The 13,384-nt window shown below is 36.7% G+C and overlaps 1 protein-coding gene across 1 annotated transcript in view; it reads left to right on the top strand.

Annotated features, from left to right (window-relative positions):
* Positions 1-13,337, top strand: part of LOC111393510 (tetratricopeptide repeat protein 27 homolog) — a 15,668-nt gene extending 2,331 nt beyond the window's left edge. Inside the window, exons 3-9 of the mRNA XM_023019073.1 lie at positions 499-830; positions 3,848-3,929; positions 4,007-4,310; positions 8,578-8,636; positions 8,851-8,940; positions 11,177-11,268; positions 11,591-13,337. Of these exons, the coding sequence (XP_022874841.1) occupies positions 499-830; positions 3,848-3,929; positions 4,007-4,310; positions 8,578-8,636; positions 8,851-8,940; positions 11,177-11,268; positions 11,591-12,842 (2,211 nt within the window). The 3' untranslated portion in view covers positions 12,843-13,337. The remainder of the gene's footprint in view (positions 1-498; positions 831-3,847; positions 3,930-4,006; positions 4,311-8,577; positions 8,637-8,850; positions 8,941-11,176; positions 11,269-11,590) is intronic.
* The last annotated feature ends 47 nt before the right edge of the window (positions 13,338-13,384 follow it).

Below are 13,384 nucleotides of genomic sequence, written 5' to 3'. Positions count from 1 at the left end.
GTTTTTTTTTTTTTTTTTTCCCCCCCCCCCCCCCCCCAAAAAAAAAAAAATAATAAATAAAAATGAGTAGCTAGTTCTGATGTCTCATGTGGCATAATTTGATGCTTGTCTTACTATTATAATAAAATATACTAATCCTCTTTCTTTGTGAGATATTAATATGGAAATAGCCATCTATTCTACTCTCCTCTATTATAGATATTTGATACCATTCTCTAATGTGGGTTGCATTCTGTGGATAGAAGTTAGTTGCTTGACCTTGATTGGTTACTTCATTTTGCTCTTAACTCTTTGAACTTTGTTTATTATATTAACCAAATGGTGCTACAAGCAGCACTTCTAGTCATAACATCAACAATTACGTATTATCTAAATAGAAAATTTAGAAACTCTTGATAACTGATGTGTTCACATGAAACATGTGGCCATTCTCTTCTGTGACATGTTATCAGTTCTATATGGTATTGATTGTTAATGCAAAATTTCTTTCACTTGCAGTACATAATATTTGCAAAGACGCTGCTGACGAGAACAAAAGATTTGTTGTCTGAGGGAAGTATAACTTCCATAGGTGGAGTAAGAAGCCTTTCATGGTGGGTGGCTCGACTTCTGTTCTCACAACAGAAATTGCTGGATGGGCGTTCTTCATTTCTGTTTGATCTGTTGCAAGTCTTTATGCGTGAATGTTTGTGCAATTTTGGATCCTTGGTGGAGACAAAAGATTATTGGGGCCCTAATATGTTGGATGAAGATGCTTTGAATATTCTATCAATGCTTCATTTGGAGATGGGGATTATGGAACTTTACTATGGGCGGGTAGATGCTTCCAGGTGAGTCCTCATTATATGTTTACTCTTAACGAGTATGGTATGCATTTGCAAAAATGACATCAACGTTGTAGTTAAACAAATCATGCACTATGACTGGGTTATATTATAAATGTTTCTAGAAGAACTTCCTCTCTTATATTGAACTCGATCCAGATTCTAATTTTAAATCTTTTCGCTGCAAATGTATATTTCTAGGCTCTAGGAAGTAATGCTTAACTGTGATAGAAGCACTATAAATGAAGATCTTGATTCAAACAAACAAAGGTGCTGAGACATTGACAACCCATTTGGCAACCAAATTATAATGATTTATAAATTCAGTCAAAGTCAAACATTAATTTCAACCACACATTCATAACTACTACTCATTTATTATCCACTTGTTTCATGGGATCCATTATTATTTCTCTTTATAAATTTGCCAAACGGAGGCTGAATCTCTTATCCTTTTGTCATAGTGATGGTAGTGTGTAATATCTTCTGTGGGAGGACTAAAAGTCAGGGCAAGGAGCTTTATGTATCTTTCTTTCTGGAGATGCCAAAATGTAAAGAGCAGCTAAACAAGAGATGTGCAAGTACTTCATAAAAATTGAATCATAGGATTGTTTAGAATTTGATCTAGAGAAAGGTGATAGATTGGTGAGAAAGGGTGGAATTGGAGTAGCTGGATGTAACTGGGGAAAGAACCGCTGAATTTCTCATAATGAATTTTGGCTTCCAGATTAAAAGTCCGTTTGTTCCACATGTTTCCAACAAAAATGCATTTTAAACATCACGTCATAGGTCCTACCTTGGAGTGTTGAAGTCAAATATTGTAGGCTGATATGATGGAAAAAATGTATTATTTTCCCAAATAATGTGCACCAAATGGGGGCTAAGTGTCTTATTGTGGAGAATTAAACATATGTTTATGGGACAGCGCAAGGTCGAATTCTAGTATCATTTGATAAATTCTGTGTGGCATTATATATTGCTGGGACTGATTAAAATGATGGAAGAAAGTTGGTTTACAAGATCAATTATAGTTCCTTTTTTATTTACTGAGTTTTGAAGTAATAAATCAGGTGTAATATGGAAAAGGAAGGGAAATCGACCCAACACATGATATGATTGAATAGAACTGAGAGTAGACCTAAGGTGGGGCTCATGAAGTGCCTAGCGTTAAATGTTTAGTCTTTATCTGATAAATTTAGATTGACAGATAAAGAAGTATGATTAACTGCTCAACTATCTTGTATGGAAAAACTAACATTGTGGTCATCAATATCATGTAAAGCATGCATTATCCAATTTTCTTGCTGAAAGACAATAAAATATACAACGGATTCATAATAATGCAATGCAACGACTTCATCTTCGCTATGTGTAATCATAGGATGATTGTATTAAATTCTATCATGTATTTTATCTGTATATGAAAAAATTATGTGAAGTTTGAGTCCCATTCACCCAGATTTAACTCTCCAATGGAAACATCCAAGAGTAGTTAACAATACTGCTTGAAAACACCAAATGAAGGAGTATTTTGTTTTATTGTAAGGATTAATATTTCGGTTCCCCAAAGCACCCATCAGAAGGATTATGGAAATAATTGATGATTTGGCACTATCCGAGTCTATTCAACACCCACCACAAAGAAGTGCTCTATATATTGAGGCTTAACCTAATGCATTAATACCCTAGCTGAGAGAAGGAGGCCTAGGAAAATAGGCTGTTTTCCAGGCTAAGGTAACAAAGTTAGACCGAGATTTACGACTGTCTCCTTTCTTACCAGCAATAGAGGGGGAGAAAGGCATTTGGATTCTATTTTACAAACCAACAAACGCTTTCATCTTTATTAGAATTGCTTCTGTTTTTAGGAAATTGTCTAAGAGGGATCAAGTTGGAGAGAGAATGAAAAGGCCTTCTTTTCCAAAACTTTGTAAAAAAGGTCTCTTTGTTGTCAAAATCCCCATGTACCCTTGCCTTGCTTTTTCCTCACCATTCATGCTCCTTCCTCCCCACCCTACATCTCCACCCCCTCCTACCCGTGTTTTTACCCAAGCCTGCTTACTCAAGTTGAACTGTAATAGATCAATTTTTACTGAAGACACTAGATACCCCAAGTGAAGACTTGAGAACAAACCCCGTTTCATAGCTTCGGCTAGCTACTTCAGCAATCCTAACTTATGATTTAATTGCCAAACACTTTTGCTTTACGCCACGCATTCAGGTGAGGAGAAAGTTGTGTTTGAAATGGCAAGTGTGGGGGGTCCTGGAAAAAGACATTTTTGCAAGAAACTTTTAGACAATCATGCAGAGCACTGGCAAATCTCTCCCTGTGTAAATTTTATCCCTTTCTCTTCCAGCTCTTCACCTTCACTTTTTCTTGGTCCGGATCCCTTTCTTCCCTTTATTTGAGAGCTTCTGAGTAAAAGGAAAAATGGACAGGGCAGGGAAAGGATTGGAGCAGGGGGGAGGGAGGAAAAGGGATGGATAAGGAGTGGGTGTGGAGGTGAGTAATGGTGAAGAAGACCATTTTTAGCAAGTGTAAATTAGAAAATTGAGGTGGAAACAAGGCATTTTAAACGAGAAGTTTTGTAGTTGGGTTCCTTTTCACTTACACCGGTGAAAGAGTCTTTTTGGTGGGAAAAATAATAGATGCCTTCTACTTTCTCAAATTAGTGTTTGTGCAGGTTTAAATTGCTATGGAGGTAGCATTCTGCATGGAAAAAAGCTACTTCCTGTGGACTATTGCGGGCCAAATTTCTTCAAGAGAGGCAAACACAGATTTATGTTTTTCCATAAATCTTTGATTCAGAATAAGAGTGAAATGCAAAATCTTGTTTATTGGTTCATTCCTTCCTCACTTTTCTCGACTTTCATTGCCTTTCAGATGGTGAAGAATATTTTACTCATAATTCCATATAAGTGATTTTGTTATCTCACTATTCATTTTCATCATGCTATTTGTTCTTTGGATGGTTGTTATCAAGCTACAAAATGACTATGTTCAATGGTGACAATCTTATATGCAGACTTCATTTTGAATCAGCTGCCGAGACATCCAAACTTCAGTTTTTTGTCAGTGGGGCTCTGGGTTTTCGCACTCTGCATCAGGTACAAAATTTACAGTTTTATTTGGAATTTGATGGGGATGATTGTTTCATGGCTCAGCTTATGAGTCCTGGAAACAGGTGGAGCCCAAGGCACAGCTTCGTCTTGTTGCAGGAACAAATAGTGGAGATAGCAGCACGTCACCAATGCACAAGTTGAACAATGTTGATGATTCATTGCTTCAGCAGTCTCATGAAACTTGTGAAGAATCTGATGTATTAATGACGCCTAGATTTGTGGCAGATGAAAGAAATTCTGAAAGTCATGAGAAAGAAGTTGAGACCCATGCCATTGCTGCCTCCCAACTGAAGGCAGTCCACCAAGCAGTGATTCTGGCACATTCTCTTGCTATTGAGAAAAGTGCTCGCAGTGATGAATTGCAAAGTAAGCTGCCTAATCTTTTATTGAAGATGTTTCAGCTTTGAGTTTCTTATCTGATAGGAAAACTATGGTAAGGTTCTCAATGAGCTAGAAAGTTTGACTTTTCCTTGGTTGCCTACAGAAACTGTTGTTAGGATGTAGTGAAATTGGGAGGATGATATTTACTAAGAAATAAGTACCCAAAGAACCAGTACAACAAAATTTAGTTGTCTCAAGAGTAAAATGTTTTCATGATGTAGGCAACTTGTATTGAATTTTAATCTTTGTTGACTTTTACCTCTCTACTTTACAAACTATGTTGCTCGGACTCGGGTGCGGGTGTCGGATACGGGTACATATTTAGGGATCGGATTATTATCATTTTTAAAATTAAGATATGGGGATACGGTTAAAAAGGATCCGAATTGTGGATATGGGTACGAGGATACGTCCTACAATTTTTTTAAAAATTGTTCAATTAAAGTACACAACAACAATATTAAAGCAAAAAGGCAAATTACCACAATACAAATGTTTCATATAATGATAAAAATCCAAATTCAAACAAAACATAATTCAAAATAAAGTTAAACATCCAAAATGTTACAACTTCAAAATAAGTTTTCCACTTGAAATCAAACTAAACTAGCATTCCCAATCAAGCTCTACTCCTCTTCTTCATCAAACGTCATTGCCTCCAATTCTGGCTCATCAAGGATAGTTCCGCCATCTCAATGATACCTTGTCCATCCAATTCAATTTGATCCCCGCCTACAAAAGATATAGATATATAAATATTAATGTAAAAAAAATTAGATATCTAAAAAAAACAAAGAATATAAGAATATTGTATACATACACAAATCCCAATATTTTGTTGGCCCATCTTTGTACTCTTCTTCTTTTCGTGACAGGAGTTGAAGATTACAATGAACAAATACCAAGTCTTCCACCCTACTCAATGCTAGTTTGTTTCTCTTGATACTCTGGATGAGTGAATACGTGCTCCAATTTCGCTCACAACAAGAAGAGGATGCCAGTTGCGAGAGCAATTTAAATGCTAGAGATTGCAACAAAGGTATCGAAGAACCATGATTGGCCCACCAAGAGATTGGCTCTTCATACATTCTTGCATCAATCACATGGGGTTGATTGAAATACTCCGATCCAGTAGAAAAGGACCCAAATTCAGCATATGCTTTCCTCAAATCAGCCGGATTTTCAAACAACCTTTTGAAGCATTTGCTTCTATTCATTGAAACTTCTTCATCTTCATGTGGTGCAATTCTTTGAATTCCGTTACTTCCATCTTGAAGCCAAGATTCATTATAATACTTAGGAACCAAAGAGTGTGCCATACAATGCAAAGGAGTGTTACTCTTATTCCATCTACTCTCCAAAACTTGATGAATAGCATCAAAAAAATCTGAATGCCTAGAAACTATATCTAGCCCCTCGTGCTCAAATACAATCTTTTTCACATTTTCAATCATTGTATCCCACATATCATATATTAAATGAAAAATTGGAGAATCAGTATCAGCAACTCGTAACATATTATAAATAGGCTCAGTGAAAGATAAAAAATAATCCAAATTATCCCACCAAACGTCATTGACTACACACGTTTTCACTTCTTGTGATTTGCCTTCATTATTCCCGTCCCTATAAATTCTCCAATCTGAATCCATCACCATTTTCTCAAGCGCTGGCCTAACTTCTCTTAATCGTTTACTCATTACAATAGCAGATGCAAATCTTGTAGTAGCCACCCTCAACAAACACAACTTAGAATATTTATTGTATATAGCTAATGCCATTCCATGATTAACAATAAAATTACGAATGTTTTCCACATCACTCACCAAATCAGCAATCCACTTACAATATGCATACTGTGGTGATTTTTCAGATGGATCACATATACTTTTCAAAGCCAAATTCAGACTATGTACCACACAAGGAGTCCAAAAGATATGAGGATACTTTGTTTCAATGCTTAGTCCAGCAGATTTATAGTTGGCAGCATTGTCAGTGATGATTTGAACAACATTTGAGCTTCCAATTTGCTTGATTGCATCCATAAACATTGCTGCCACGTATTCTCCATCTTTTATATTGCCACTTGCATCAATTGCTTTAATAAACATGGCTCCCCCTGCAGATGCTCCCATCACATTTATAAGAGGTCTCCTTTGTTTATCCGACCAGCCATCAGAAACAATAGACACTCCCTTTTTCCTCCATGAATCTCTAATAGGCTGAAGTTTTCTGTTGATATTCTCCTTCTCCTGTGCAAGCAATGTTGTACGCAGCCGGTTATAAGTAGGAGGGGTATAACCAGCCACATTACTATTGGCCAAAGTTCTACAAAACTGTCTGAAGTAAGGAGATTTTGCAAAATTGAAGGATAACGCACTGGCATAAAACATTCTGGCAGCCTCTTTATCAGCAGTGTCCCTTTGCGCCATGTTGAAAGTCTTTTCTAAAGGTCCAAGCTGTCCTCTTTTCTTCTTCATTTTCTGCTGCAGTAAATCAGAATCACTGGGCAGTGAGACATATTCAGCCCTTTTCCTTTCGTTAATCTCATCTTGTAATTTTTTCCTCTCAACTTGCTCGTGTTCCCTTTTGATTGATTGATGAATGTCATCTGTTATGACTTTACAACACTGGACTCCTTGATTTGGAAGTTTTAGCAAATGAGCCTTCACTTTAGTGTAAGATCCAGTCACTTTTTTATTGCAATAGTTGCAACTCCAAGTCCGATTTCCGCCTCCGCTCACTGCTACGGTCAGTACCTTCACATGGTTCCATAGTGGCTTATCATCGAATTGATTTGCACGAAGATTTGAGGGTCGTTGAGGTGTTTCGAGTGTAGAGTTAGATGGATTCATACTTGAAAATTAGGAGTAAGCAATATTCTGGAAATTTTTGATTGAATTTTCAATTGAAGAAAATAATTTTCTGTAGAGGAAGATGAAAAATGTGGAGTTTTCTGGTGCAAAAATTCCAAGAAGGCAGATAAAACGTCTTTTGCAATTCCAAATGTCCTTTGCAATTCCAAGAGTTGACCCATTATAGGAAGAATCTTCAAATCTGGTGCAATTTATGGGGAAAGAGACTAACTCATCAAATAGCAATTAATGCGCTAGAAATTTTGTCTCGGCCAAAGCTCCAACCCTCATCTTCCCTGTCTACCTGTCTGCAATTACAGGTTAAATGCTGCTGCCATTTTCATTCCTCCATTTCCAGCCGTGTCCGAGTTCAAAGCCGAGTATCCGACCCGTATCCCGTATCCGTATCCGTGTCGTGTCGTGTCGACACGGATACTTGGCCAAAAATGGAGAGTCCGAGCAACATAGATGAAACTGTTTTCTCCATCACGGCCTTTTAATGACCTTGTGGGTTTTCCTAGGTGCTCTTGCTTCTAAAAATCAATATCCTGTGTGACCGAAACTTGCTGTTTACCCTGTTATTACCAAGGGCATTACTGCTGCACTTAATTTCTTATTAATAAGCTATCATTTCAACAACGTTTAACTCTTGGGTTAAGTTTATATATAATTTGATTAGGAAAACGAATTTTGATGACACTTCATAAAATATTAGATATTGTTTGACAGTATATGCTATCTTGTTGGACATTGTTTTCTATACATTTCCATGCCCATTCTTCTAGCTCCTAATTGAAGTATGGTTTCGTGAGACCTTTGAGGTGACTAATCGAAATTGGTTTTGTGAGAAAGCACTAAATTTTTTGATCCTCATTCCTAAAATGCTTCTTGACTGAGATTTTCCTTTGCCTACCCTTCAACGATTGTGTATGAAATTTGTTGACAGTATTATGTGTTGGGTTTGGGAAGGTGCGAAATCAACCATATTATTGGGGTAGGTTGATTCTTGATGTTGGTTGCTAATTAGATTCTTGATGATACAATGGAGCGAGGACCATAAATCTAATGACATGTTAAGAGAACCATTTTTATGCATATTAGCTGCCAGAAAACCAAATGACTTCTTGAAAGAATTTTTGATTGCTAATAAGCTTGAAAAGGCAAAAGTACCTGGAGTTTTGTACATCAGAAGCCCCTTTTGGTGTACATTTACGCACCTTAGTGTCTCAGGTAAGCTAGGAGCAAACTGCTAAAATTTGCAAAACTATTTAACGTATACAACTGGTTGTGATCTATATGCACATATAAATACTGTAGTACACCTTTTTGCATAGCTATTTAATTATGTGTGTTTAGCTGAATTGAGGTCCTTATTTATGCTCCTGACATCATTACAGAGTGGGAGATGGCTCCATACATAGAAGCAATTGATTCTCAGCAATCATCACCATATGCTGTAAGTAAATTTAGCTTTTTAATCATCACCATATGTGTGTTATTGGCCTTGGTCCTGTAAAAAAGCAATGATGCTTGTTTAGCATCTCCATTATTTCCTTCTTAGACATCATTTTTTTATTTTATTTTGTAGCATGCTATCATTTTTAGAGCTCAGTGCTTAATTTTTTAATTGGTTTTTAAAATATTATTAAAAAAAAAAAATTCATTTTCAGCTTCGATATTTCTGCAACCTATTACGCATTCGATGGGAGTCAACTCGTAGTAGAACAAAGCAGCGTGCACTGTTAAAGATGGAAAAGCTGGTATGAAGCTTTTGTAGCACTATTATCTTTTTCCCTTTTTAGCCTTTGTCGTGTGTGTTTTCTCGTCACATTAACAAAATATGTAAATCCTTCGTTCTTTAGCTCCAAGACATGAAAATTTCATTCTACCATCAATATATGTTATTTGCCTAAGCATTTGAGATGCTGGTAGTACTAATTATCTACTTCAAAATACTATTCTCCTTGTTTATTGTAACCTGGTCAGATTTACCTGGTTCTGTTTATTCCGGAGCAGCATAGTAAACCTTATAGGGTGCTCTGATCTACTGTTTAGAAGTCAACTGCTGCAGTGGTACTGCTATAGTGCTATTAATATTCCTAGGTGAAAAAGTAGTAGGCAAGTAGTTTTGCTGGTGACGTTTTCACTAGTAGTGCCTTATGTTTAAATCTGCAAGAGACGTAATTGTTGTGACTGGAAAATTGTAGGAAAGATGATTGAAAGATCAGGACAGAAATTTCAGTGTCATGAACATAAAGTTAAGAGGTGAGAGAGAAAAAGAAACGCTACTTACAGGTAGATGCTCTGGCTCGAGAAGTTCTTTTGTTATAAAAAAGTTTTTCTTTTGTATCTTATTAAATGTGTGTGAAATACTATGATGAAGATAACCTTTTTTTTTTTTAAAAAAAGTAATTAAGTATTTTATTAATCAATGGGTAATACACAGGAAGTGTATTATCAATTTAAATCTGAAAGAAACAACATGAAATTGGGCAACTCATCTATATGCCTCGGAGTTGTAGCATTAAACCAAGTATACAACGGCGAATAAAACAATTCTCTAATCTGTTCCGTTGTTCGTGTTTGATCATCAAAGCAGCGGTTATTTCTTTCTCTCCACATGACCATACTATGCAATCCGGAATAAAGTCTCATACAAGCTTGCTATCCTTATTGCGCAACTTTCTCCTCCATGTGGTCCCATACAAGCTACTATCATTATTACGCAATTTTCTCCTTCATGCCTTCAACACGTATTCCATACGTCGCGGAAACACCCATTTATGTGTTGAGACGGCAGAACATCGTTCCACAGCAAACGAGCAGTGTCACAATGAAGAAACAAGTGATCAATGACGAAGATAACCTGAAGTTGAAGTAAATTTGATTAAATGCTTTGATGGCTAGCAAGCACTGTTAACAATCTGGATTACGCATTTTCCAGCAATGTTTTATAGGATTTGATGGGATCAAATCTCATTTAACCGTAAAAAAATAAAGAAAACAATTTTAAAAACATGTGATACCTCTGGTCCCAGCCATTTGATATTGATTTCGGAATTCGTGGAATTTGGGTTAAGAACCTCTTTATAAGCAAGAAGCTAGAAGGCAAACATACTCCTTTCACTCTTGAAAATGGAAATATCTTTTTAATTTTGTAAAATTGGTTGAAGGTTTCGCCACTGAAGATAGTGATCTTAAATTTATTGGAGACTGAAGTTCAAATTTGTCAAGGATTAGATCCAATACCTGTCAGAGATAGCCTAATAGGTTGCCACTGCATAAGAATATTTGTAATAACATTGCATTATCATATTGCTAATGAGGGATTATTTTCAGTCATTATTAACTGGAAAGAATTCTGCTAAAAATTAGGAATAGAATTGTAACCCTTCTTTCCTTTAGGGTCACTGAGGTAAGTATTCGACTGTAAATTTCAGGGCTCCGTGGGATTAGTCGAGGTGCGCATAAGCTGACACAGACACTCATAGTCATTAAAAAAAAAAGAGAGAGAATTGTAACCCTTCCAAATATTCTATATTAAAATCAAATAAAAATAAATGTAGCTTGCCATCTGGCCAAGGTTTGTTTTCGTTTCTTTGCGTTGTGAGTTACAACTTTCTATTTATGAGATCATTTTGAAATTTAGAAATACATTACTATTTATTAAATTGCCTTGTTATTGTAGATTAGCTTTTTGTGCATTAGTGCTCCACCTATTTGAACGATACTGACAAAATGTTCTTTTTTATCTATTAGCTGTTTAAGAATTGCTTCCACATTCAACTTCAGATGCATCATCTGCACAATTTCTGTGCTGAGGGTTGACATGTTGTTAGCCAACAAGAATTTGATCGAGATTTTATTTGTTATACTGGTTTTGTACGTTGTCATGAATAAATTCATTTCATTGATCTTGTGTGTTTTATATGTTGTCCTGAATGAATTCATTTCATCAATCTTGTGCGACTTAAAACAGTTATTGTGCCATCTCAGGTCCAAGGCATTGATGATCCTTCTCCTGGAGTTGCTCAAAGAGTATATTGCTGTTTTGGCGTTAATATCCCTACAATTCCTTCATCACGGAAGTAGGCTTGCTTTTTTGTTGCAATTGCTTCCAATTATGCCATCGTGTTATAGCTCAAATATATGTGCTTTTTTGGTAGGGATTTTTATAATTGATTTTTTGACCGTTAAGATAAAGTGGATCCTACCTATGAGAGAAATTTACAAATGACAGTTAGAATAGTGAAATAACAATAAAAAAATTAATTTTAGTTGGCTTAAAATCTGTACCAAACAAGCACTATACTTTGTTATTCATTGTTGTGTATGCTGCTGCACTGTTTTGTATGTTAGGTAATACTTTGTTTCCTCTTCAAGTAATTTATCTATTGAACTCTTATTCAGGGAATTTGGCGATCTTTTAGTGAGTTGTGGCTTGATAGGGGAAGCTGTTAAAGTCTACGAGGATCTTGAGCTATGGGATAATCTTATATATTGTTACCAGTTATTGGACAAGAAAGCGGCTGCAATCGAACTCATCAAAAAACGATTGGCCGAGAAGCCATTTGACTCAAGGTTATGGTGCTCACTTGGTGATGTTACTAATGATGATGCTTGCTATGAGAAAGCCTTAGAGGTCTCAGGAAGTAAGTCTTCCCGAGCGCTGCGGTCTCTTGCTCGCAGTGCATACAACAGAAATGACTATGAAAAATCAAGAGTTTTATGGGAGTCTGCAATGGCTTTAAACTCCTTGTATCCAGATGGCTGGTTTGCACTTGGTGCTGCTTCCTTAAAGTCGAGGGAAGTTGACAAGGCATTGGATGCTTTCACACGTGCTGTCCAACTTGATCCTGAGAATGGAGAGGCTTGGAATAATATTGCATGTTTGCATATGATTAAAAAAAAAAGTAAGGAGTCTTCCATTGCATTTAAGGAAGCATTGAAATTGAAGCGAGACAGTTGGCAAATGTGGGAAAATTACAGCAATGTTGCTGCAGATATTGGAAATTTTACCCTTGCACTAGAAGCTGTAAAAAGGGTGCTAGATATTACTAAGAAGAAAAGAATTGATACGGAGTTATTAGAGAGAATTATGATGGAGGTTGAAAGGCGAGCTTCAACTAGTGTTTCTCAGTCTCCTGTGACCGTCAGCAATAGCAATCATGCTGACCTTGATAATCTTCACGCTAATGGGAATTGTGTTAATGAATCAACAAGCGTGGAAGCAGACTCAATGAGAACGCGGGAAACCGAGCACGTGATTCAATTACTTGGGGAAATCTTAAAACAGATTGTTCAAGGTGGTGGTGCTGAAGCGTGGGGATTATACGCAAGGTGGCACAAACTGAGGGGGGATCTTGCAATGTGTTCTGAGGCCCTTCTTAAGCAGGTTAGATCGTACCAGGGATCTGATTTGTGGAAGGATCGGGACCGGTTTGTGAAGTTTGCATATGCTTCCTTGGAACTCTGCAAGGTGTATCAAGAACTTTCTTTGCGCAACTCTAGTCGTCGAGAATTGTTCGCTGCAGAAATGCATCTGAAAAACACAATTAAACAGGCTGAGAGTTTTTCTGACACCGAGGTATTTGGACTTCTTGTGGGTTGTCTTGAGCAGGTACAAGAGGCATTGGGCGCTATGTCAGTGCCTTGTGCATGAAATTGAGTTAAGCCCCTTTTACGGGGATTTTACCTGGAAAAATACCAGTGAGACAGGTGGCACCTGTGCATTGACTGGGATAAAACTATTTTTTGTCCAAGATCTAATGTATGCACGCCACATGTTTCCTTGTAATGCCGCCTGCCAATTCTCCTAGCAGGATTGGCATGAAGTTTCCACTCAGTTTTTCTACTGCTATGCTATCCACTCTTTCATTACATGCAGTTCCTAGCAATAATGAGCTACAATTTCCGTCAGAAACAGGAACTCCAGCTATTGGCTTGTGGTGAGCCAGGTATGCAGTAGATTTAAAATTATGTACTTTACACAAGCTATTCAATCAAACAATTGAAAACACAAATGCTAGTTGTTATGTTAATTTCATTTATATCTGATCCACATGGTTAAGTGAATAGTTTTATATTCACTTTTCTTGTATTCGCTAATGATTCTATATCACCAGTACTATTGCAATAATTATTTCCATACATTACAGTATTTGCTAATTATATCGTATTTCATGGCTGTTTTTACTCCAGATA

This window comes from Olea europaea, chromosome 4, assembly GCF_002742605.1.
Source record: "Olea europaea var. sylvestris chromosome 4, O_europaea_v1, whole genome shotgun sequence".
Taxonomy (NCBI): Eukaryota; Viridiplantae; Streptophyta; class Magnoliopsida; order Lamiales; family Oleaceae; genus Olea; species Olea europaea.
Note: the sequence above shows the minus strand (reverse complement) of the source record. Positions and strands in the feature narration are given on the sequence as shown.